The sequence below is a fragment of the Nelumbo nucifera genome, chromosome 5 (genome assembly GCF_055504915.1).
Source record: "Nelumbo nucifera cultivar China Antique chromosome 5, China Antique-T2T, whole genome shotgun sequence".
In the NCBI taxonomy this organism is placed as follows: domain Eukaryota; kingdom Viridiplantae; phylum Streptophyta; class Magnoliopsida; order Proteales; family Nelumbonaceae; genus Nelumbo; species Nelumbo nucifera.
Window position 1 is genome coordinate 77,933,531 of NC_142653.1, and position 17,725 is coordinate 77,951,255.

General features: G+C 48.1%; 1 protein-coding gene across 5 annotated transcripts in view; it reads left to right on the plus strand.

The window, feature by feature from the left end:
* The window catches only part of LOC104593904 (potassium channel KOR2-like), a 146,479-nt gene that overhangs the window by 50,095 nt on the left and 78,659 nt on the right, over window positions 1-17,725 (plus strand). For 4 of the 5 annotated variants that reach the window (XR_016076316.1, XR_016076317.1, XM_010253995.3 and 1 more), the window contains exon 8: window positions 12,329-12,550. The exons of the other annotated variant lie outside the window; for it this stretch is intronic. Coding sequence is in view for 2 of the 4 variants with exons in the window: in XM_010253995.3 (XP_010252297.1) it covers window positions 12,329-12,550 (222 nt within the window). In the remaining 2 variants the exon portion in view is untranslated. The remainder of the gene's footprint in view (window positions 1-12,328; window positions 12,551-17,725) is intronic. 5 annotated transcript variants of the gene reach the window in all.

Genomic DNA, 17,725 nt, shown 5'->3' on the forward strand with positions numbered 1-17,725 from the left:
TTTCCTCCCCCTATTGAGACAACCTTTACTGAACCAACTGCCGTCCCCCTGGCAACCAGCCAAAACCGGTTGGACGACTTGATGCAGTGCATGCGGGCAATGCAAGCCCAAATGCAATAGTTCCAGCAACACCAGCTTCATCAGCACCAAGTACTGCACAACATCTCCCAGTATCACTATCAACAGCAGTTCCCCCAACTGCCGCTGAACCAACCACTACTTCCACCTCGGCACCCTGCTCCGAGGCCGGTTAAGGTCTCCCCACAGGATGGACTACCCCACCAAGGAAAGGCCTCCTGGTCCTAGAACCCCCCTAACAGCCAGGCCTCATCCCCAGGCCGAAGAGAGAAAAATCATCCCCACCTCGCAGCTCGCAGGCGGGTCGGGAACCTCGCCCACAAGATCGGCACCTCGGCGCTCCAAGCCCGAGTTCCCGCTAACAGAAAACCGATTCGGCGCCCTGGCAGCAGATTACCAGCATTCCAGGCCCATCGAGCTCGGTAACACGGAGGCCAGTAGCGCCAGTACTAGGCCCACTCAACAACGAAGACGCCGGCGAAGTCGCCGAACTTCCACCCGTGTCTTGTCAGAGCTCAGAGGCAAGGAAGAGACGAGCTCGGACAAGGTAGGAGCTGCCCCGATTCTCTCAGTTCCTTCCCCCCTCGCATCAAAACTCCTGGCGGTCCCCTTGCCCAGAGATTTTAAGCTCCCACCTTTGGACAAGTATGACGGGTCCTTCGACCCCAACGACCACGTTGACGCTTTCCAGTCCCAAATGCACCTCGCCAGGGCCAGTGAATCGTGCATGTGCGTGGCCTTCACCACCACCTTCAGGGGGGTAACCCGCACTTGGTACAGGAACCTGGCCCCCGGGTCGATAAAGTGCTGGGCCCAGTTCGTGCAGGTCTTCACCGCACACTTTGTCACCAGCAAACGGTGCCCCAGAACAGAGGAAAGCATCTTCGGAGTAGTCCAGAGGGAAGGAGAATCCATCTGGGGCTACATCAAGCGATTCAATGAAGCATGCTTGCAGATACCGCGGTTAGACCCCGCGGTGCAGCTCGCGGCGGCCAAGAGAGGAGTAACGCACAAAGAGTTTAAATGGCACATGGTAGCTAACCAGCCCGCAACCGTGGCCGAATTCCTCAAGCTTGCGGACAAGTTCATGAGGACAGAGGAAGAAATCAACCAATGAACCGAAAGCGGGAACAAGAAAAGAAAGAGGGAAGGTGAGCCCTCCAACCCAATCGACAGAAAAAACCCGGCCCGGGAGCCGAAGCCAAACTAGTCGATCCGAGCTCCCCTAGCAGTTCGGACGGATTACAGGCCGTTAAACACGAGGCGGACCGAGATCTTAATGACGATCAAGGACGCCCCATACGTAAAGTGGCCACCTCGCCTAAAGGGAAATCCGACGAGAGAAATAAGAATTTGTATTGTAGTTTCCATACAGACCACGGTCATAGTACCGAGCAGTGTAATAATCTCCGGGACGAGATAGAGGGACTCATCCGTCGCGGATACTTAAGAAATTTTGTACAGCATAACAATAATAACAATAAGGCAGGTCGGCAAGGGGAGCACGAAAAGGATGCCCCCGAATCTAGCAGCAGACTTGTCGAACCGTTGCAGCGACAGCCTCCGGAAGAGAGGCCAGTTCGGGGAACCATCCATGTAATTGTGGGAGGTTCGGTGGTAGCAGGATGTACCTCGGCAGCAACCCGGGCTTCAGTTCGCGAAGCAGCCCTCGAGGAACGGAACCCCCTGAAAAGACCAAAAACCGTAGAACCAATCTTCTTCACGGAAGACGACGCGTGAGGGGTCAACTACCCCCACGATGACGTGCTTGTCATTAAACTAAGGATCAGCGACTTCGAGGTCAGACGCGTACTCGTAGATTCGGGCAGCTCAGTGGACATCCTCTTCAAATCAGCATTTGACCAGCTACAGTTACAGAGGAGCGAGCCGAAGCCCGTGAACACTCCTCTGGTGGGTTTCAGCGGAGAGGAAGTCAGGCCCCTCGGAAAAATAACAGTACCTGTGGAAGTCGGCACATGGCCTTGTGCGGTCAGACTCAACCATGATTTCCTGGTGGTCGCGACCCCCTCCCCATACAATGCCATAATAGGGCGGCCAATCACGCATATCCTACGGGCGGTGGTCTCCACCTACTATTTGGCCATGAAGTTCCCTACAGACTTCGGTGTGGGGGTAGCGCGGGGCGACCAACTCGAGTCCCGCAAGTGTTATGTTGCCGCCCTGAAGGGAAAATCCAAGGTGGCCGACGACCTTGAACTGGAGCGGCCTGCGGAGCAAGGCGAGGAACAACCTTCGCCCACAGAGGAAATGGTCGCAGTCCCGACTTCAGCTACGGACCCAGCTCGCACACTACAGATCGGTGCTTCCGTCGAGGAACCCCTACGAACTGAACTGGTGAGTTTTTTACTTTAAAATTTAGATATTTTTGCCTGGTCCGCGGCCGACATGCCCGGTATTAGTCCCGACTTGATAACTCACAAACTTAATACTGACCCTGTAGTTAGACTCGTTAGACAGAAGAAACACAACTTAGCCCCAGAGCGCTGGAGGGCGGTCGACGAGGAGGTCGAGAAGCTCCTCGTAGCAGACTTCATAAGGGAAGTCCATTACCCGAGCTGGGTGGCCAACCCAGTGCTGGTAAAAAAGGCGAACGACAAGTGGTGCATGTGTGTCGAGTACACCGACCTGAACCGAGCTTGCCCGAAAGATTGCTTCCCCCTCCCCAGAATTGACCGCCTAGTGGACGCGACCTCGGGACATGAGTTGCTAAGCTTCCTGGATGCCTATTCGGGCTACAACCAAATCAGGATGAACCAGTCCGATGAGGAAAAAACCAGCTTCATAATCGAGTTCGGCCTGTACTGCTACAAGGTCATGCCCTTCGGATTAAAAAATGCTGGGGCAACCTTCCAAAGACTTGTAAATAGGCTGTTTCAGCCCTTGATTGGCACGAAGATAGAATGTTATGTAGACGACATGGTCGTCAAGACACAGTTTTCACAGGAATTAATACAAGACTTAGATTCTGTCTTCCAAATCCTGCGTCAATTTAGCATGAAGTTGAACCCTAACAAATGCGTCTTCGGTGTCACCTCGGGCAAATTCCTAGGGTACATTGTCAACCGGCGCGGTATTGAGGCCAACCCGGACAAGATAAAAGCCATCCTAGATATGAGACCACCCCGGAAAGTAAAAGAAGTTAAGAGGCTAAACGGCTGCATAGCCGCTCTAAGCCGCTTCATGTCCAAATCAGCAGACCGCTGCCTATCCTTCTTCAAAACAATCAAAGGCAAAGGGTTCGAATGGACCCGAGACTGCCAGCTCGCACTTGACGAGCTGAAAAGTTACCTCGCTAGCGTGCCAACCTTAGCCCGGCCAGAGGAGGGCGAAGTCTTAGAACTGTACCTCTCCTCGGCAAGCGACGAAGTGGTCAGTTCGGTACTAATAAAAGAAGCAGACCGGGTCTAGCAACCCATCTATTATGTTAGTAAAATTTTGCAGGGAGCAGAGACAAGGTACCCGTAGATAGAAAAGCTAGCATACGCACTGTTGATAGCAGCTCGGAAACTCCACCCGTACTCCCAGGCTCACACCGTCATCGTCCTGACTGACAAACCTCCGAGGCAAGTTTTACTCAAACCCGAGGTTTTCGGTCGACTGACGAAATGGGCCATCGAACTCAGCGATTACGACCTCCAATACAAGCCAAGAAGTGCTATTAAGGCCCAAGCCTTGGCAGATTTTATCGCCGAGTGCACGTTTAGCCTCGAAGCCCCTGAGCCGGTCGAGCCCGAGATCCCCAGTTCGGGCGAGCTCGGAGCTCCCAAGCCAATAGAGTCTGAACCCCGTGAAGTAGCAGCCAGTGTAGCATCTCTCTTGGTTAGGCCAAATGCGAACTGGGATAAGGAGCCCTGGATCCTTTACGTAGATGGCTCTTCGAACCAGCAGGGCAGTGGGGCTGGAATAGTGCTACGCGGCCCGAGCAGAACAAAATTGGAATACGCACTACGCTTTGAGTTCGCAGCATCCAACAACGAGGAGTACGAGGCACTGATAGCCGGGCTGAACCTAGCACACAAGGTCGGAGCAAAGCACGTAGTTATCTGCAGTGATTCCCAGCTCGTGGTCAACCAAGTTACAGGCGAGTACGAAGCACGCAAGCTCACTATGATTGCATACTTGGCAAAAGTAAAGGAGGCTCTGCTCAACTTCCAGTCACACTTCATCAGGCAAATCCCGAGGTCAGAGAACACTGAGGCCGACGCCCTGTCTTGGCTAGCCAGCACAAGTCACAACGCCATGAGAACCGTGTACATAGAGAACTTACCTCGGCCCAACATTCTCGATGGGGCAGAAGAGGTCGCTCCCGTCTTTGAAGCAGAGCCGAGCTGGATCGATCCACTCGCGAGCTTCCTGCTAGATGGAACCCTCCCTGCGGACCGCAATGCAGCCAAGAGGGTGCAGCGCCAGGCAGCCAAATACGTCATAATAGACGAATGGTTGTACCGACGATCCTACATGCTCCCCTACCTGCATTGCTTGCGACCTGCCGAAGCCGAGCTCGTACTCCGCGACACTCATGAAGGCTTGTGCAGCGGACACCTGGGGGGCAGAGCCCTCGCTCAAAAGGCACTTCGACAAGGATACTACTGGCCAACGATGAAGGCAGAGGCCGTCGAGCTCGTCAGAAAATGCGACAAGTGTCAGAAGCATGCCAATATCCACCATCAGCCTGCTGCCGACCTCAAGTACCTCACCAGTCCATGGTCCTTTGCACAATGGGGCATCGACCTTCTGGGGCCATTCCCGCCAGCAACAGGTGGGAGAAAGTTCCTAGTGGTGGCAGTAGATTACTTCACAAAGTGGATAGAAGTTGAACCTCTAGCAGTTACAGCCCGAAACATACAGAACTTCTTTTGGAAGAACATAGTATGTTGCTTCGGGCTACCTCTGGTACTGATCTCCAACAACGACAAACAGTTCGAGGATATCAAGTTCCAAGAATGGTGCCAAAGTATGGGAATTTGTCAGAACTTCACGTCGGTCGCACACCCGCAGGCAAACGGTCAAACAGAAGTAATGAACAGAGCCATCCTCCGCGGACTGAAAGCACGACTAGACCGAGCTAAAGGGTTGTGGGCGGGCGAGCTACCAAGTGTTCTATGGGCTCACCGAACCACGGAAAAAACCGCCACAGGAGAGACCCCCTTTAACCTCACCTACGACACCGAAGCGGTAATCCTGGCGGAAATCGAAGTACCTACGCTGCGACTAGAAGCATATGACGAGCAAACAAACGGAGACGAGTTACGCACCAACCTCGACTTAATGGACGAGGTAAGAGACCTTGCGCACATCCGAACTGCGGCCTACCAGCAAAAGGTAGCTCGGTACTATAATGCCAGAGTAAAGAAGAGGAGCTTCCGCGTCGGCGACTTGGTTCTCCATAAGATCATGGTACCCGAACCCGGCGTGGGAAAACTCGGACCAAATTGGGAAGGACCCTATAGAGTAAAGAAAGCACTCGGGGGGGCATACGAGCATGAAACCTTAGAGGGAAAGCAAGTACCCCGATCATGGAACATCGTCAACCTAAGGCAATACTACCTATAGACCGCCAAGCAAAATGGATAAAATCACAATCAAAACAGGCCGCGCGAGTGCGGTAGCCCGGACAGGAAACAGATCGGACGAATGATTAGTTCGGCAAATATGCTCAGTTCGGGAGAAAGAACAACCAACACTTAACCAAAAGTCATTCCATTTCAAAAGTAAGGTAGTACATAAAAAAAAAAAAACAAAACAAAAAAATTTACAAGCTCGGAGCTATTTCTTCATTATCAGAAGGCACTTCAACAATACCCGAAGGCCCCGCCTCGCCCTCGGAGTCTGGCTCACCATCAGCAGCATTGGCCATCTCCTGAGTTATGCGCGAAGTGGATATGGCGCTAATATCGAGCTCGGGGTACGTATTTCGGATCATCCACCGGCTTAGTTTAAAACCCCTCCTGTATGAATCCACCATCAGATCATCAAAGCCCGGCGAAGCAATGTACTCATCGACAGCCTTCTTCTTGGCATCTTCGATACCTTGAGAAAAGATCTGCGTCCTCTCCCTGATGTCCTCCTAAAGGTACTCGACTTGATGCTGCAGATCCAGCCTCAAGTCCGCCATGTGCTTCACCACCACTCCCATGGCCTCAGCATCTCTCTGAGACCTCGCCTGTCTGATCCGTGAAAAACGAGCAGTCTCTTCGGCAGCACGAACAGCCTCCTCGGCTGCGCGACGAGCCTCTTCGGCAGCTCGCGCCTGCCTCGATCTCCTCTCCACCTGAGCCGCCAAGCCGTGAATAGAAGAATTCACCTACCAAAAGGAACCGAGTGATCAAAAGAACCAACAAAACGAAAGCCAAAGAGCTCTAAAAAAGGGAGAACACTTACCACCATGGCATGGGTAACGGCACGACAGGCCACTTGATGTAGAGGGAGATCAGTCCACGCCACGACCTCCTCGGGGAAAATAGCCTCCTTACTCTTTTGAAGAGCATGGGTCGGCAACAACACACTCCTGAAATCCCCCGGGGCCCCCGAGCCCGAGGGCCCAGCTCGCGTATGAGCAGACCCAGAGTAAGCAGGAGCACCGGAGTATGTAGGAGCCCCTGTGTAGGTAGTCTCAGCATAAGGGCCCCCTGCCGGCTCCTGCATTGGAGGAACCATCTCGGGCTCCCTGGGTAGATCCTCTGGCTGATAGTCCGGCACCTTGGGCTCCGTATCCCGGGGCATCTCGGCGTGAGTTCGCTTGGCAACCCGCTTTCTCCTCTTCATGCCCTGGAACAAGTGCCCACCCCGGGTCCCTCGAGAATCCATCACACCTGCGAAAAGAAGTTCGCCATCAGTAAAAAGCAAGAAAGACAGCAAGACAAAATCTCTAAGTGAAGAACCTACTCGAACTCAGGCCGGTCGCAATGAGCTTGGCCTCTGTCAGATACTGTTGACACTTCAGCCCAAGCCGCGTCCATTGCCGGAGGCCCTTCGCCGTCTCTTTGTCAAGCGTGACCCCGGAGTCAGGAGCGGCCATCCCCCACCCGGTCTGAAACGGCCACCCCAGCACACTTCGCACCCCGAAATAGTCCCGCTTCCATGCTGGGACCTTGTTGGGGAGCTCATGTAAAAGCTTGAAGCCCGGGCGAGGAGACAGGTAGTATGCCCGCCTACGCTCGGGGAGGGGACCCGCTTGCTTCTTAAGCATCAAGATTGAAGAAAAAATCTCCAAGTCCAACGGAAAGATCTCTTCACAAAATAAGGAGATTGTCCCCACCAAATTTCGAATGGAGTTCGGGTGAAGCTGGCCGACTGTCACGCTGAAGTGGTTCAAGACTCTGACAAGGAGGGGATGGAAAGGCAATCGCAGCCCCGTGGCGAGCTGCTCCCGGAATATCACGATCTCATCAGGACCGTGTTCCCAAGGAAAGCTACCCGAAGGTATGAAATAAGCGTACTCCCCGGGCAAGTGATAGTAGGTAATGAGGGATTGGAGCCCCTTGGGCGTCATGGTCGAAGGACCAAACTTGTCTAACATCCGACCCCGACGAGAGGTGGATGCCAAACTACCCGAAGCGCCTCGGCCTACGAGTTCGAACTCTTCCTCGAGCTCTACCTCCGACTTGCTAGGGCTATCGGGGGATGCAACTTGGTTCGCAGAACCTGCATCAGACCCGCTGAAAGGACTATCTAAGCCATCCAAGCTAGACATCGGGGAGTGAGATGGGATCTAGGAAAGTACTCACCCGAAAAAAGGCTGTAGACCACAGGAGCTCAGACGAGCGGAAGACCTTGAACGTGAACTGAAAAGACCTGGACGCGAACTGGATGCGAGTTGAAACTCGGACACGAGCTCGAGAGAAATACAAAAGTGACAGCAACTGGGGTCCCCCCCGCTATTTATACTCACAGTGACCGAAAAGCGACGGCTTAGATCAAAGCCAATCCGACGGCCTACAGCCGCACTGACCACACGTCCCCTAAGACCGAGACGTGATTGACGCATGCCTTTCTGAAACTGACAGAGTGCCGGTGCACATCTTTTCGAAAGTGACAGATTGCCAGCGCACGTCTCCTCAATAAAAGCGATAGCGGCACGTCTTTTTCAAATTTGAGAAGACGCCTGTTATCGCGCGTCCCAAGTGGCGCGCTTTTTTGAAATTTCGAAGTAAAGCGCGCTCCGCCAAATCCATCAGCGTTTAGGCAGGCCGGCGCGCTTCCTGCCTTTTGGACGCTCGAAGAAACCCAAGGAACCCTGACAACGCACCTCGCGCCGTTAGAACCGAGATTCAAAGTGCAGGGCAAATCTACCTGACACCTTGCGAACTCCCCGCACCAGGGCAAGACCCTTAGCACGAGGAGTGGGGGGCAATTGATGAAGGAAGATTTGGCCCGACCTCGCAATTATGCCACGTGGCAAAAAACAAGTAGCTCGGCACTTAAAGCAGCGTACCTAGGGTGCAAACACCAAAGGGAAGAGACCAGTAGTTTGAACTCCCCTCGAGGAGACCGAACTCCCTTCGAGGAGCCCGAACTCCCTACGAGGAGCCCGAACTCCCTAAGAGGAGCCCGAACTCCCTACAAGGAGCCCGAACTCCCTAAAAGGAGCCCGACCTCCCTACTAAGAGCTCGAACTCCCTGCGAGGAGCCCGAACTCTCCCTTTGGCCCTGAGCCACACAAAGCAATGACCCGAACTGGCCCGTGTCATGACAGTTCAGGACACTCCCCTTTCCGAACTCAAGACTTTGCCTCGCACACCGCTCAAAGAACTTCGCCTCTAGGGCATTGAACTGGACAAACCACACCGTACCTGACACCAAAGGAGTCCGTATCCAGGGGCGGCGCACCTGACTAACTTGGGATCTGACGCTTGACGGCCGCTCTTCAACGGCCACCTGCCACCGTCACCTGCCACCGCCATCTCCAGTTACAGAGACGGCTCCGACAAAAACAGCAGTGACGGTTCTGCCCCAACAGAGGCGATGACACCCGAACTGGCAGAAGCACGGAAGTAATCATACCCGACCTGACAAAAGTCTAAGAGTGAGTGCGCGAGGTGGTTATAAAAGGCTCTCCACCCCCCCATTGAAGAGGTATGCAAACTTTGCGCTATCTGGTTTTATCTTGCCTTTGAAGGATTCTAACTTGAGCTTCGGAGCCTTTACACCGGGTTCCCTTCGGAGCTTCCTCATCTCCTCCGTTTCAGGTTCCCTGCTACTCAGTTTAGAGGCAAGGTCGTTGACAGCTAAGACTGGCCGGATTGCGCATCATCAAGACCCATATGAGGACAATAGTATTCTTGTTCTCATGTGGGAGATTTGGGAAAATCATATGCATGTACACTGAGCTAAGCCAGGTAGGGTCCGGGCAAGGTGGGGTGCAGGCATGTGGCGTGTGGTGTGTAGTGTGTGTCTATTGATACCGATTATTTTACCAAAATTAATTTTTAACTGCATTTCATCTCAGATTTTAATTAAATGTTTTAAATTGTTTCCTCTAGATACCCTTTCTTAAAATGTCATTTACTAAAATGTTGTATTTTATGCAATGTGTCCCTTCACTTTTTATTTCTCATATCTTCATGGAGGCACTTTTAGGTATATATAAACCTATAGTCATGTGGCACTTTATTACTTATTTTTCAATACTTTCATTCATTGTCTATCTTCTGAGTTGGGAGATTGTTGCACTTCACTTAGGTTCAATACTTCCTAATGCAAGGTTACTAGGTTCCAGCAGTGGCTTTTAAATCCTAGAACAGAATGCCTAAAGAACTTGGAATGTAATAGCTCAGAATTTTAGGAACCTCAACCCAATTAAAATCAGCCAAAATCTTGTACTTCTTTTTCTTCTTGAAGCAATTAAAATTTGTTAGGCATAAACTTAGAAGATTGATAAAGGGGCAACCTGTGGGCCAAAGAAGGTGCAAATAGTCTGTTCTGGGCCTACGAATAGGATCTCGTCACGGGTCGGTCCACGGGGAAAACCTCCTGTTTTCCCTTGTCCCTTCCTTTTCTTGAGGTACCTATCTTGGCGCCTTGGTGATTTGTTCAAGAGATCACCAACTCTCCTTACTCTCTTCTTGACTGAATATTCGATGCCTTTATTCACTAATAGTGGCTCCTTAAATAGGAGATTACAAGAGTCCTGTTCTTAGGGAGACTCCTTGCTGAATAGGGAGACCTCCAGCTTTATCTTGATAAGATAAGACTGATAAGATAATATAAATCTCTCTTAATCCTAATCTAATAAGATAAGTCTCTCTTAATCCTAATTTGATAAGATAAGGCAACCTAATAAGATAAGATAATCTAATCTACTAACTTAATAAGATAAGATAAGAATAACAAGATAGTCTAATCTAATCTGCCGAATGGATAAGACTGTTGCTGCCGAATTGGATAGGATGAGAACACCGGATCATTGCTGCTGCTGCTCCCAATACGCGTCCACATCATTACTCCCGATGATGGGTGTCTTGAAACACAGTCAAAGGAATCCCGGATAGGTGGAATGACTTTGCCCTCTTGGATCGGGTTCCAGTGAAGAGGGTTCATCCTCATCTTCCTCTTGTTCCACCAGGAGGCAGAAAAGTCTCTTGCACTTGTGCCTTGCTGAGTAGAGTTCATCACAATTAAAACATTGTCCCCTCGCCTTGGACAAGTGCTTAATAGGGGGTGCAATGACGCTGCTCCCCACACTGAATGTTGATCTGGAATTGTTGCTCGTCTGTGGCTTCCGTTCTTGGCTGGCTGTTGAATATGGAGCCATTCCGAGTGGTTCTGGGGATGCCCATGCTGATGGAGGTCGCCCCATATTGAAGGTTCCGCGGCTGAGTTGTAGCTTGCGTTCGAAGGCGCGAGCTATATTCATGGCTGTGACCAGGTTGGGGGGGTGTTGCATCTCCACGTCCATCCTCAAGGGTTCTGCTAACCCTGCGGTGAACATGTCTACCTACTGGTCCGGTCGTACCGAAGCTGCTCTGGCAAGGAGGGTCTGGAATTGGTGCTGGTATTCAGCCACCGTTCCCCGTTCCCGTCTGTTTGAGGTTGATCAGTTCGCCTAAGGGGTTGCTTGTAAGTGGGGGCCCAAACCTAAGAAGGCAGTAGGATTTGAACTGGGTCCAACTGAGCCCGGGTTCTTATTGTTCCAATCGATAGAACCAGAGTTGCGCTTCCTCCGTTAGGTGAAAGGCGGCTAGGCTTACCTTGTCTTGGTTGTCTGTCCGTTGATTGCGAAAAAACTGCTCGCACCGGTACAGCCAACCCAAGGGGTCTCCGTTGCCGTTGTACGATGGAAATTCCAACCTGCTGTACTTGGGAATGACTGCGGCCCCCTGGTTGACGATCTGCTGCTCACCGGAAGACTTCGACAGATCCGGTCGGTGGCCGCTAGTGGCTGCCGCCCCTTCTGTGTTCCTCTCCTTGCTAGAAAGGAATAACTCCATCAGACGCCGTAGCTTCTTGACTTCATCCTTGATTTCCCGTACTTCCGAGCTGGTCTCCACGAGCCGGTGCTCGAGTTCGTGGACCCTGGACGGCAGCTGATCTAGATCACCCATGATGCCATGCTCTGATACCAAATTGTTATGGGCCCACGAATAGGATCTCGTCACGGGTCGGTCCACGGGGAAAACCTCATGTTTTTCCCTTGTCCCTTCCTTTTCTTGAGGTACCTATCTTGGCGCCTTGGTGATTTGTTCAAGAGATCACCAACTCTCCTTACTCTCTTCTTGACTGAATATTTGATGCCTTTATTCACTAATAGTGGCTCCTTAAATAGGAGATTACAAGAGTCCTGTTCTTAGGGAGACTCCTTGCTGAATAGGGAGATCTCCAGCTTTATCTTGATAAGATAAGACTGATAAGATAAGATAAGTCTCTCTTAATCCTAATCTGATAAGATAAGGCAACCTAATAAGATAAGATAATCTAATCTACTAACTTAATAAGATAAGAATAACAAGATAGTATAATCTAATCTGCCGAATGGATAAGACTGTTGCTGCCGAATTGGATAGGATGAGAACACCGGATCATTGCTGCTGCTGCTCCCAATATGCGTCCACATCATAGTCAAGCTAAATTTAAGCCTTTATCTGTTTGGATTTCTTGTTTCCATTTTTACCTTTGTAGATTTCTTTCTGAAGATAACAGTAGCAAGAAGCTTGAGATAAACCATATACAAGATATTTCAATTTTTTTGGACAAGCTTTCAACTTAACTGTTTTTTCAGTTCTATTTGTAGGAAGAAGTAGCCATTGGAGAATATGGTTCAGAGGAATTCATTGCAGAACTTGAACCCCATAGTATCTTTGGCGAAGTTGCAGTGTTGTGCAATATCCCACAGCCATTCACAGTTCGTGTCTGTGAACTATGTAGACTTCTACGAATTGAAAAGCAATCTTTGGCTAGCATCTTGCAACTTTACTTCACTGACAACCGCCAAATTCTCAATAATCTTCTTAAGGTATGTTTAGATTGAATTAGAATTAGATCAGAATTAGATTGTTTTTTCTAATATATCTATATGACCCATATTTCAACACTTTCCACAATTATCTCTCTGACATAAAGCGAATTTTGCATTATTTGCAAAGTTGACTGGGTAATGACTTCCATTTCATTAAATTTGGATACATGAAAGTTCAAGCCTATACAGTTGATGCAAACCAGGTTGGGTTTATTATTGACAGGAGTCTACGCCAGGATATTTTACATTTTTTGTGGCAGTCTACTTCAAAGAATAAGAAGCAGTCCATTGTGACGAGGTCTCATGTAGAATTCGAGTACTAGGTTATAGAACATGGTGCTTTTGAGTTATTATGGTTAAAATTAATAACTCTTCTTCATGAGCTAGGGTGCTTATCAGAGGGACCAATGAATCTCTCTTTACTAGCAAAGCCACAATTAGAATCAGTAGGGCTGCAACTTGGGTGGGCCCAATCAGAGCATTTGCACAGGTTGGACATGAACTCTTGGGATCCATGCTGTTCTTGATCCTGAAAACTCAAGTTTCGCTTGAACTCTGCTTGCACTTGGGCTGAGGCCTCAGCTAGCACAAGCCCAGGTCAGACCAATTAGAGCAGTCAATTAGTTAATGTACTCACCTTGATCTATCCACCCCCATCCCATGAACTAAATTTTTTGTCATTTGAAGATCTCACCAAGGATTGCTATTTCAAACAAAATGGGACACATAAGGATGAAGCCCATTCAGATGCCAACTAGGCTATGTCTATTACTGACAGGAGGTACACTTTAGGAAACTATACATTTTCTGTGGTAATCTGACTATGTCAAGGTATAAGAAACAATTCCTCATCACAAGGCCCCATGCAAAATCCAAGTATTGGGCCATGGCACATGGAGTTTGTGAGTTGTCATGGTTAAAATACTCTTCATGAACTAGGCTGCCTAGTGGAGGAACCAGTAAACCTCTATTATGCTAACAAAATTGCAACAACATTTCTCAGATTGCAACTTGGGCAGGCCCTACCTGAGCATTTGCATGGATTGGGATTAAATTCTCAGAGTCCAAGCAGGGCCTTGGCCTGAAATCTTGAGCTGGACCTCAACTTTGGTTGTGCTTGGGTTAAGGCTTCAGCTAGCTCAAGCCCATCTTAACCAAACCCAAACCAACACCTCTTAACCTTCTATTATATAATTACCCATCCTCCTCATCATTGTCATCTAAGCATTGTCCCAACTTGGGGTCAGCTCCATGATTTCTATTTCATCATTATGTTCTGTCAGTGCCATATCCATCATAAAATTATGAGCCCTTAAATCTTTTCTTACTACAACCTTTGTCCTTTTCTCTCCACCTCTAGCTCTTTTAGCCCCTTCAACTTGTAATAGATCATTTCTTTTCACAGGTTTCATAGATGGTTTCTCTGTACATTGTTGAAATAATTTAGTTATTTGTGTTAGGGTCTGTTTGGCTAATTAAAGCGTTTTTTATTTTCTGTTATTTCTGTTATTGTACTCACTTACAGCAGGGGCACAAGAGTATTTTCCCTTCTTATTTCTGCCGCCCTATATAATATAATAGAATCTGGCGCCGCCAGCACTGTTCCATTGCTCCAAACCTTTTTCTTCTTCATTTCTTTCTTCTTCTTTTCTCTCTTCTTCCCTTCTCTTCTCTACTTCCTCATATTTCAATTGGATTTATTGCCAAGGTGGTATCAGAGCAAGGTTGTTGAATCTGGGCAACCAAGTTTTTCTCTTCAAGTTGCTGAATCTAGGCGGAATAGAGGACTGAATCTGAGCTGATCAAATCAGATCTGCAACCGGTACAATCCTAAAGTTTTATTTCTTCTTTTATTTCTTTCCTTGGTCGTGTACCAAGTGGAGAACAAATGAATCCAAACCACTGAATGTCGGCAGACTTTTGTGAGGGTTATACCTTTTCTTTTATTTGTTGGATTGCGTCATCCTGTACCTGTGAAGAGGTGACTGTAGGTCATAGATGACCTGTTTTCTCTGCTCGTTAGTCTGATTTCATGTGTGTTAAGATCTTTCTTATTGATTAATGCTATGGTGGAACTTATTGGAAAACCAGTAGGCTGGGACTGTTCTTCATGTAGGTTTGAAAATCAGTCTCGTCATAGTTCTTCTTTAGAAATTGGTGTTGTTTTTTGTGCTCAGATTAAGTCCAGAACTGAATTATTGTGTGTGGAGCTTTTGTCGATATAAGGAGGAATCCTAAGTTGAGAGTTTAGATAAAAAAACTTTGTGTTTACCATGTCGTCTGAGAATTCTGCTACTTCAGAGATATCAGGGAGCTACAATGGAGTGAGTGGGGGAATGGATATGAATTTTCCCATGGCTGTTATTTCCTTTGATGGTCTAAACTACCTTGAGTGGTCTAGGGGAATAAAACTCTACATCACTACTAGGGGGAAAATAGGATACATCAATGGGAGAGTGAAGGAACCGAAGAATGGAAGTGCTGAATATGATAGGTGGAACCAAGAGAATAGTATGGTGATGTCATGGCTCTTGGTTTCCATGCTGCCACAGGTAAGGAAGACTTTTATGTGGGCTGAAACTGCTTGTGAGATATAGGAACAAGCAAAGTCCACCTATTCAGAGCAGAGACACTGCCAAGATATACCAACTGCAAGCTGAATCCTCTACTTGCAAGCAGGGGAGAGAGGAGTCTCTCGATGTACTATTCTGATTTGACATCGATATGGAAAGAACTTGATCACTACCAGAATGTGAATTGGAAGTGTGATGAAGATGCAAAGGCGTATAAGTCACTTGTATCTCAGCAACGGGTCTTTGCCTTCCTCCTAGGGCTGAATGCTTCAGATGAGTCCATCAGGATGCAGATCTTGGGTAGTAAAGACTTGCCATCAGTTTAGGAGGTGTATGCCTTAGTGCAGTCAGAAGAGAGTAGAAGAAGTGTGATGAATTGTGTAGAGGGGGAGTCAGTTGCCTTAGCTGTCCAGGGAAATTCATATACAAATGTCAGAGGTGCTTTTAAGAAAGGTGACTCTCAGAAGAGAAGAGATAAGAGCAAACTTTGGTGCACTCATTGTTAGAAGACAAGACACACTAGAGATACATGTTGGGATCTCCATGGAAAACCTAAATGGGCATAGGATTTGGGTAAGAAGTCAACACCTGATTAGGGCAAGAAACCAAGTCAGCAGAATTAGAAAAAGTATAACTCAGCTAATATGGCGTCTCCAGAGACTAGTCCATTGGTAACTCAAGAGAGGCATCCCAGGTCTGACCCTTAGGAAGAAATTATCAACTCCCGTGACTATTTGGAATTGTATGGTAGGACTCTCCGCCAGATGGATTTTGGTCCTACTCCCTCTACCTCTTTCGCGTCTACATTAGGTAACGTTGCCACTGCCTTCCATGTGTCATCTCATACCACTGGTTCTCCTTGGGTTATTGACTCTGGAGCCTCAAACCATATGACCGGTAAGTCAAATTTATTTCAGAGATATATCCTTCTTTCTAGGAGAGATAAAGTGAGACTAACTGATGGTTCTCTCTCTACCATAGCTGGCCAAGGTACCATACCTCTCCCACTCGGCCTTACCCTTTTTAATGTACCGCATGTTCCGAAATTACCTAAATTTGCTGTCCATTAGTAGTATAACTCACTCCTTGAACTGTTCAGTCACTTTTTTTCCGTTTTCATGTGTGTTTCAGGATTTTGCCTCGGGGAAGACGATTGGTAGAGGAAGCATGGTGGATGGTCTCTACGTGTTGGAGAATAAAGTTGGTTTTGTGGCTATAGAGTCCATGAGTTTGTCCAGCGAGAGTCAAGCCTATTTATGGCATAGTCGTCTTGGTCATCTTTCTTTTGAGTCATTAAAAGTTATGTTCCCAAAGTTGTTTGAGTCCTTGTCAGTGAGTCAGTTACAGTGTCAGACATGTCAATTGATTGTGTGACAAGTTGGGCATGATTGACATCTATGCACCAACTTGAGGGGGAGTGTTGAAATAATTTAGTTATTTGTGTTAGGGTTTGTTTGGCTAGTTAATGCATTTTTTATTCTCTGTTATTTCTGTTATTGTACTCACCGCAGGGGCACAAGAGTCTTTTCCCTTCTTATTTTTGCCGCCTATATAATATAATAGAAGTTGGCGCCGCCAGCACTGTTCCATTGCTCCAAACCATTTTCTTCTTCCTTTCTTTCTTCTTCTTTTCTCTCTTCTTCCCTTCTCTTCTCTACTTCCTCATATTTCAATCAGATTTATTGCCAAGATACATGACCAAACCAAACCTTCATTTTGGAAGCATGTGAGGCATATCCTTGGAGACATGCTTCTAGGCAAGACACTCAAAAACGCCCTAAGGTTTATGCTAGAAAGACAGGTGCTTCTTAGGCATATGCCTCAAATTCCTTTTGCATGAGGTGTATGCCTTTGGTATGCCTCCTCATGCACTTCATCCATGCCTCAAAAAAGGAAAAAAAAAGAAAACAAAAGAAAAGGGAAGGGAAGGATGGAAGGAATAAAAAAAGAAAGAACTCCTCCTCTTGAGGAGGCATACACTTAAGAGGCTTACACCTCTTTATTCTGAACTACACCTCATTCTTCCAGGTAGTGTAATACCTTGTGTCGTGCCTCCGCATTTTAAAATATTGAACCTGTTGTAATTTGTACATTTAGAGTGTTAGACAGTTTTGTATGCCCTTAGCTTCAATCAGAATGATGTACATTATGAGTTTATTGTAAATGAATAAAAATACATATTTGATTCATGTTCCCTTGGTATGTTTCTGTGTAATACCCTTAAACTGGACACTTAATGAGACTCGTGTTAGTTTAGAATGTTCACAGCCAGTGGGTCGGTCTGGGGAGACCTATCCTGATAAGGCTGACACTGTTGTGCCACCAAGTCGGTTGGGGTGGCCTGTCTCAACTGCCAGGGTAGACCCTAGGCGCATACAGTGTAGGATTGATTGAATTTTTGAACTGGACCAGATTTCCAGTATTGCCTTGGACCTTGGAGATTGAGCAAAACTGGAAAGTTACACCCGACCTCTAGACTCGATTATGTGTCGGATTGGGATGTCTTTGATATACCAATCAGTGAGATCCTTAGCGGGGGTCAAAACCTGGGTATGTTGGGACAGTCTGAGAATTCATCTGAGTGGGTGATCATAGTGAC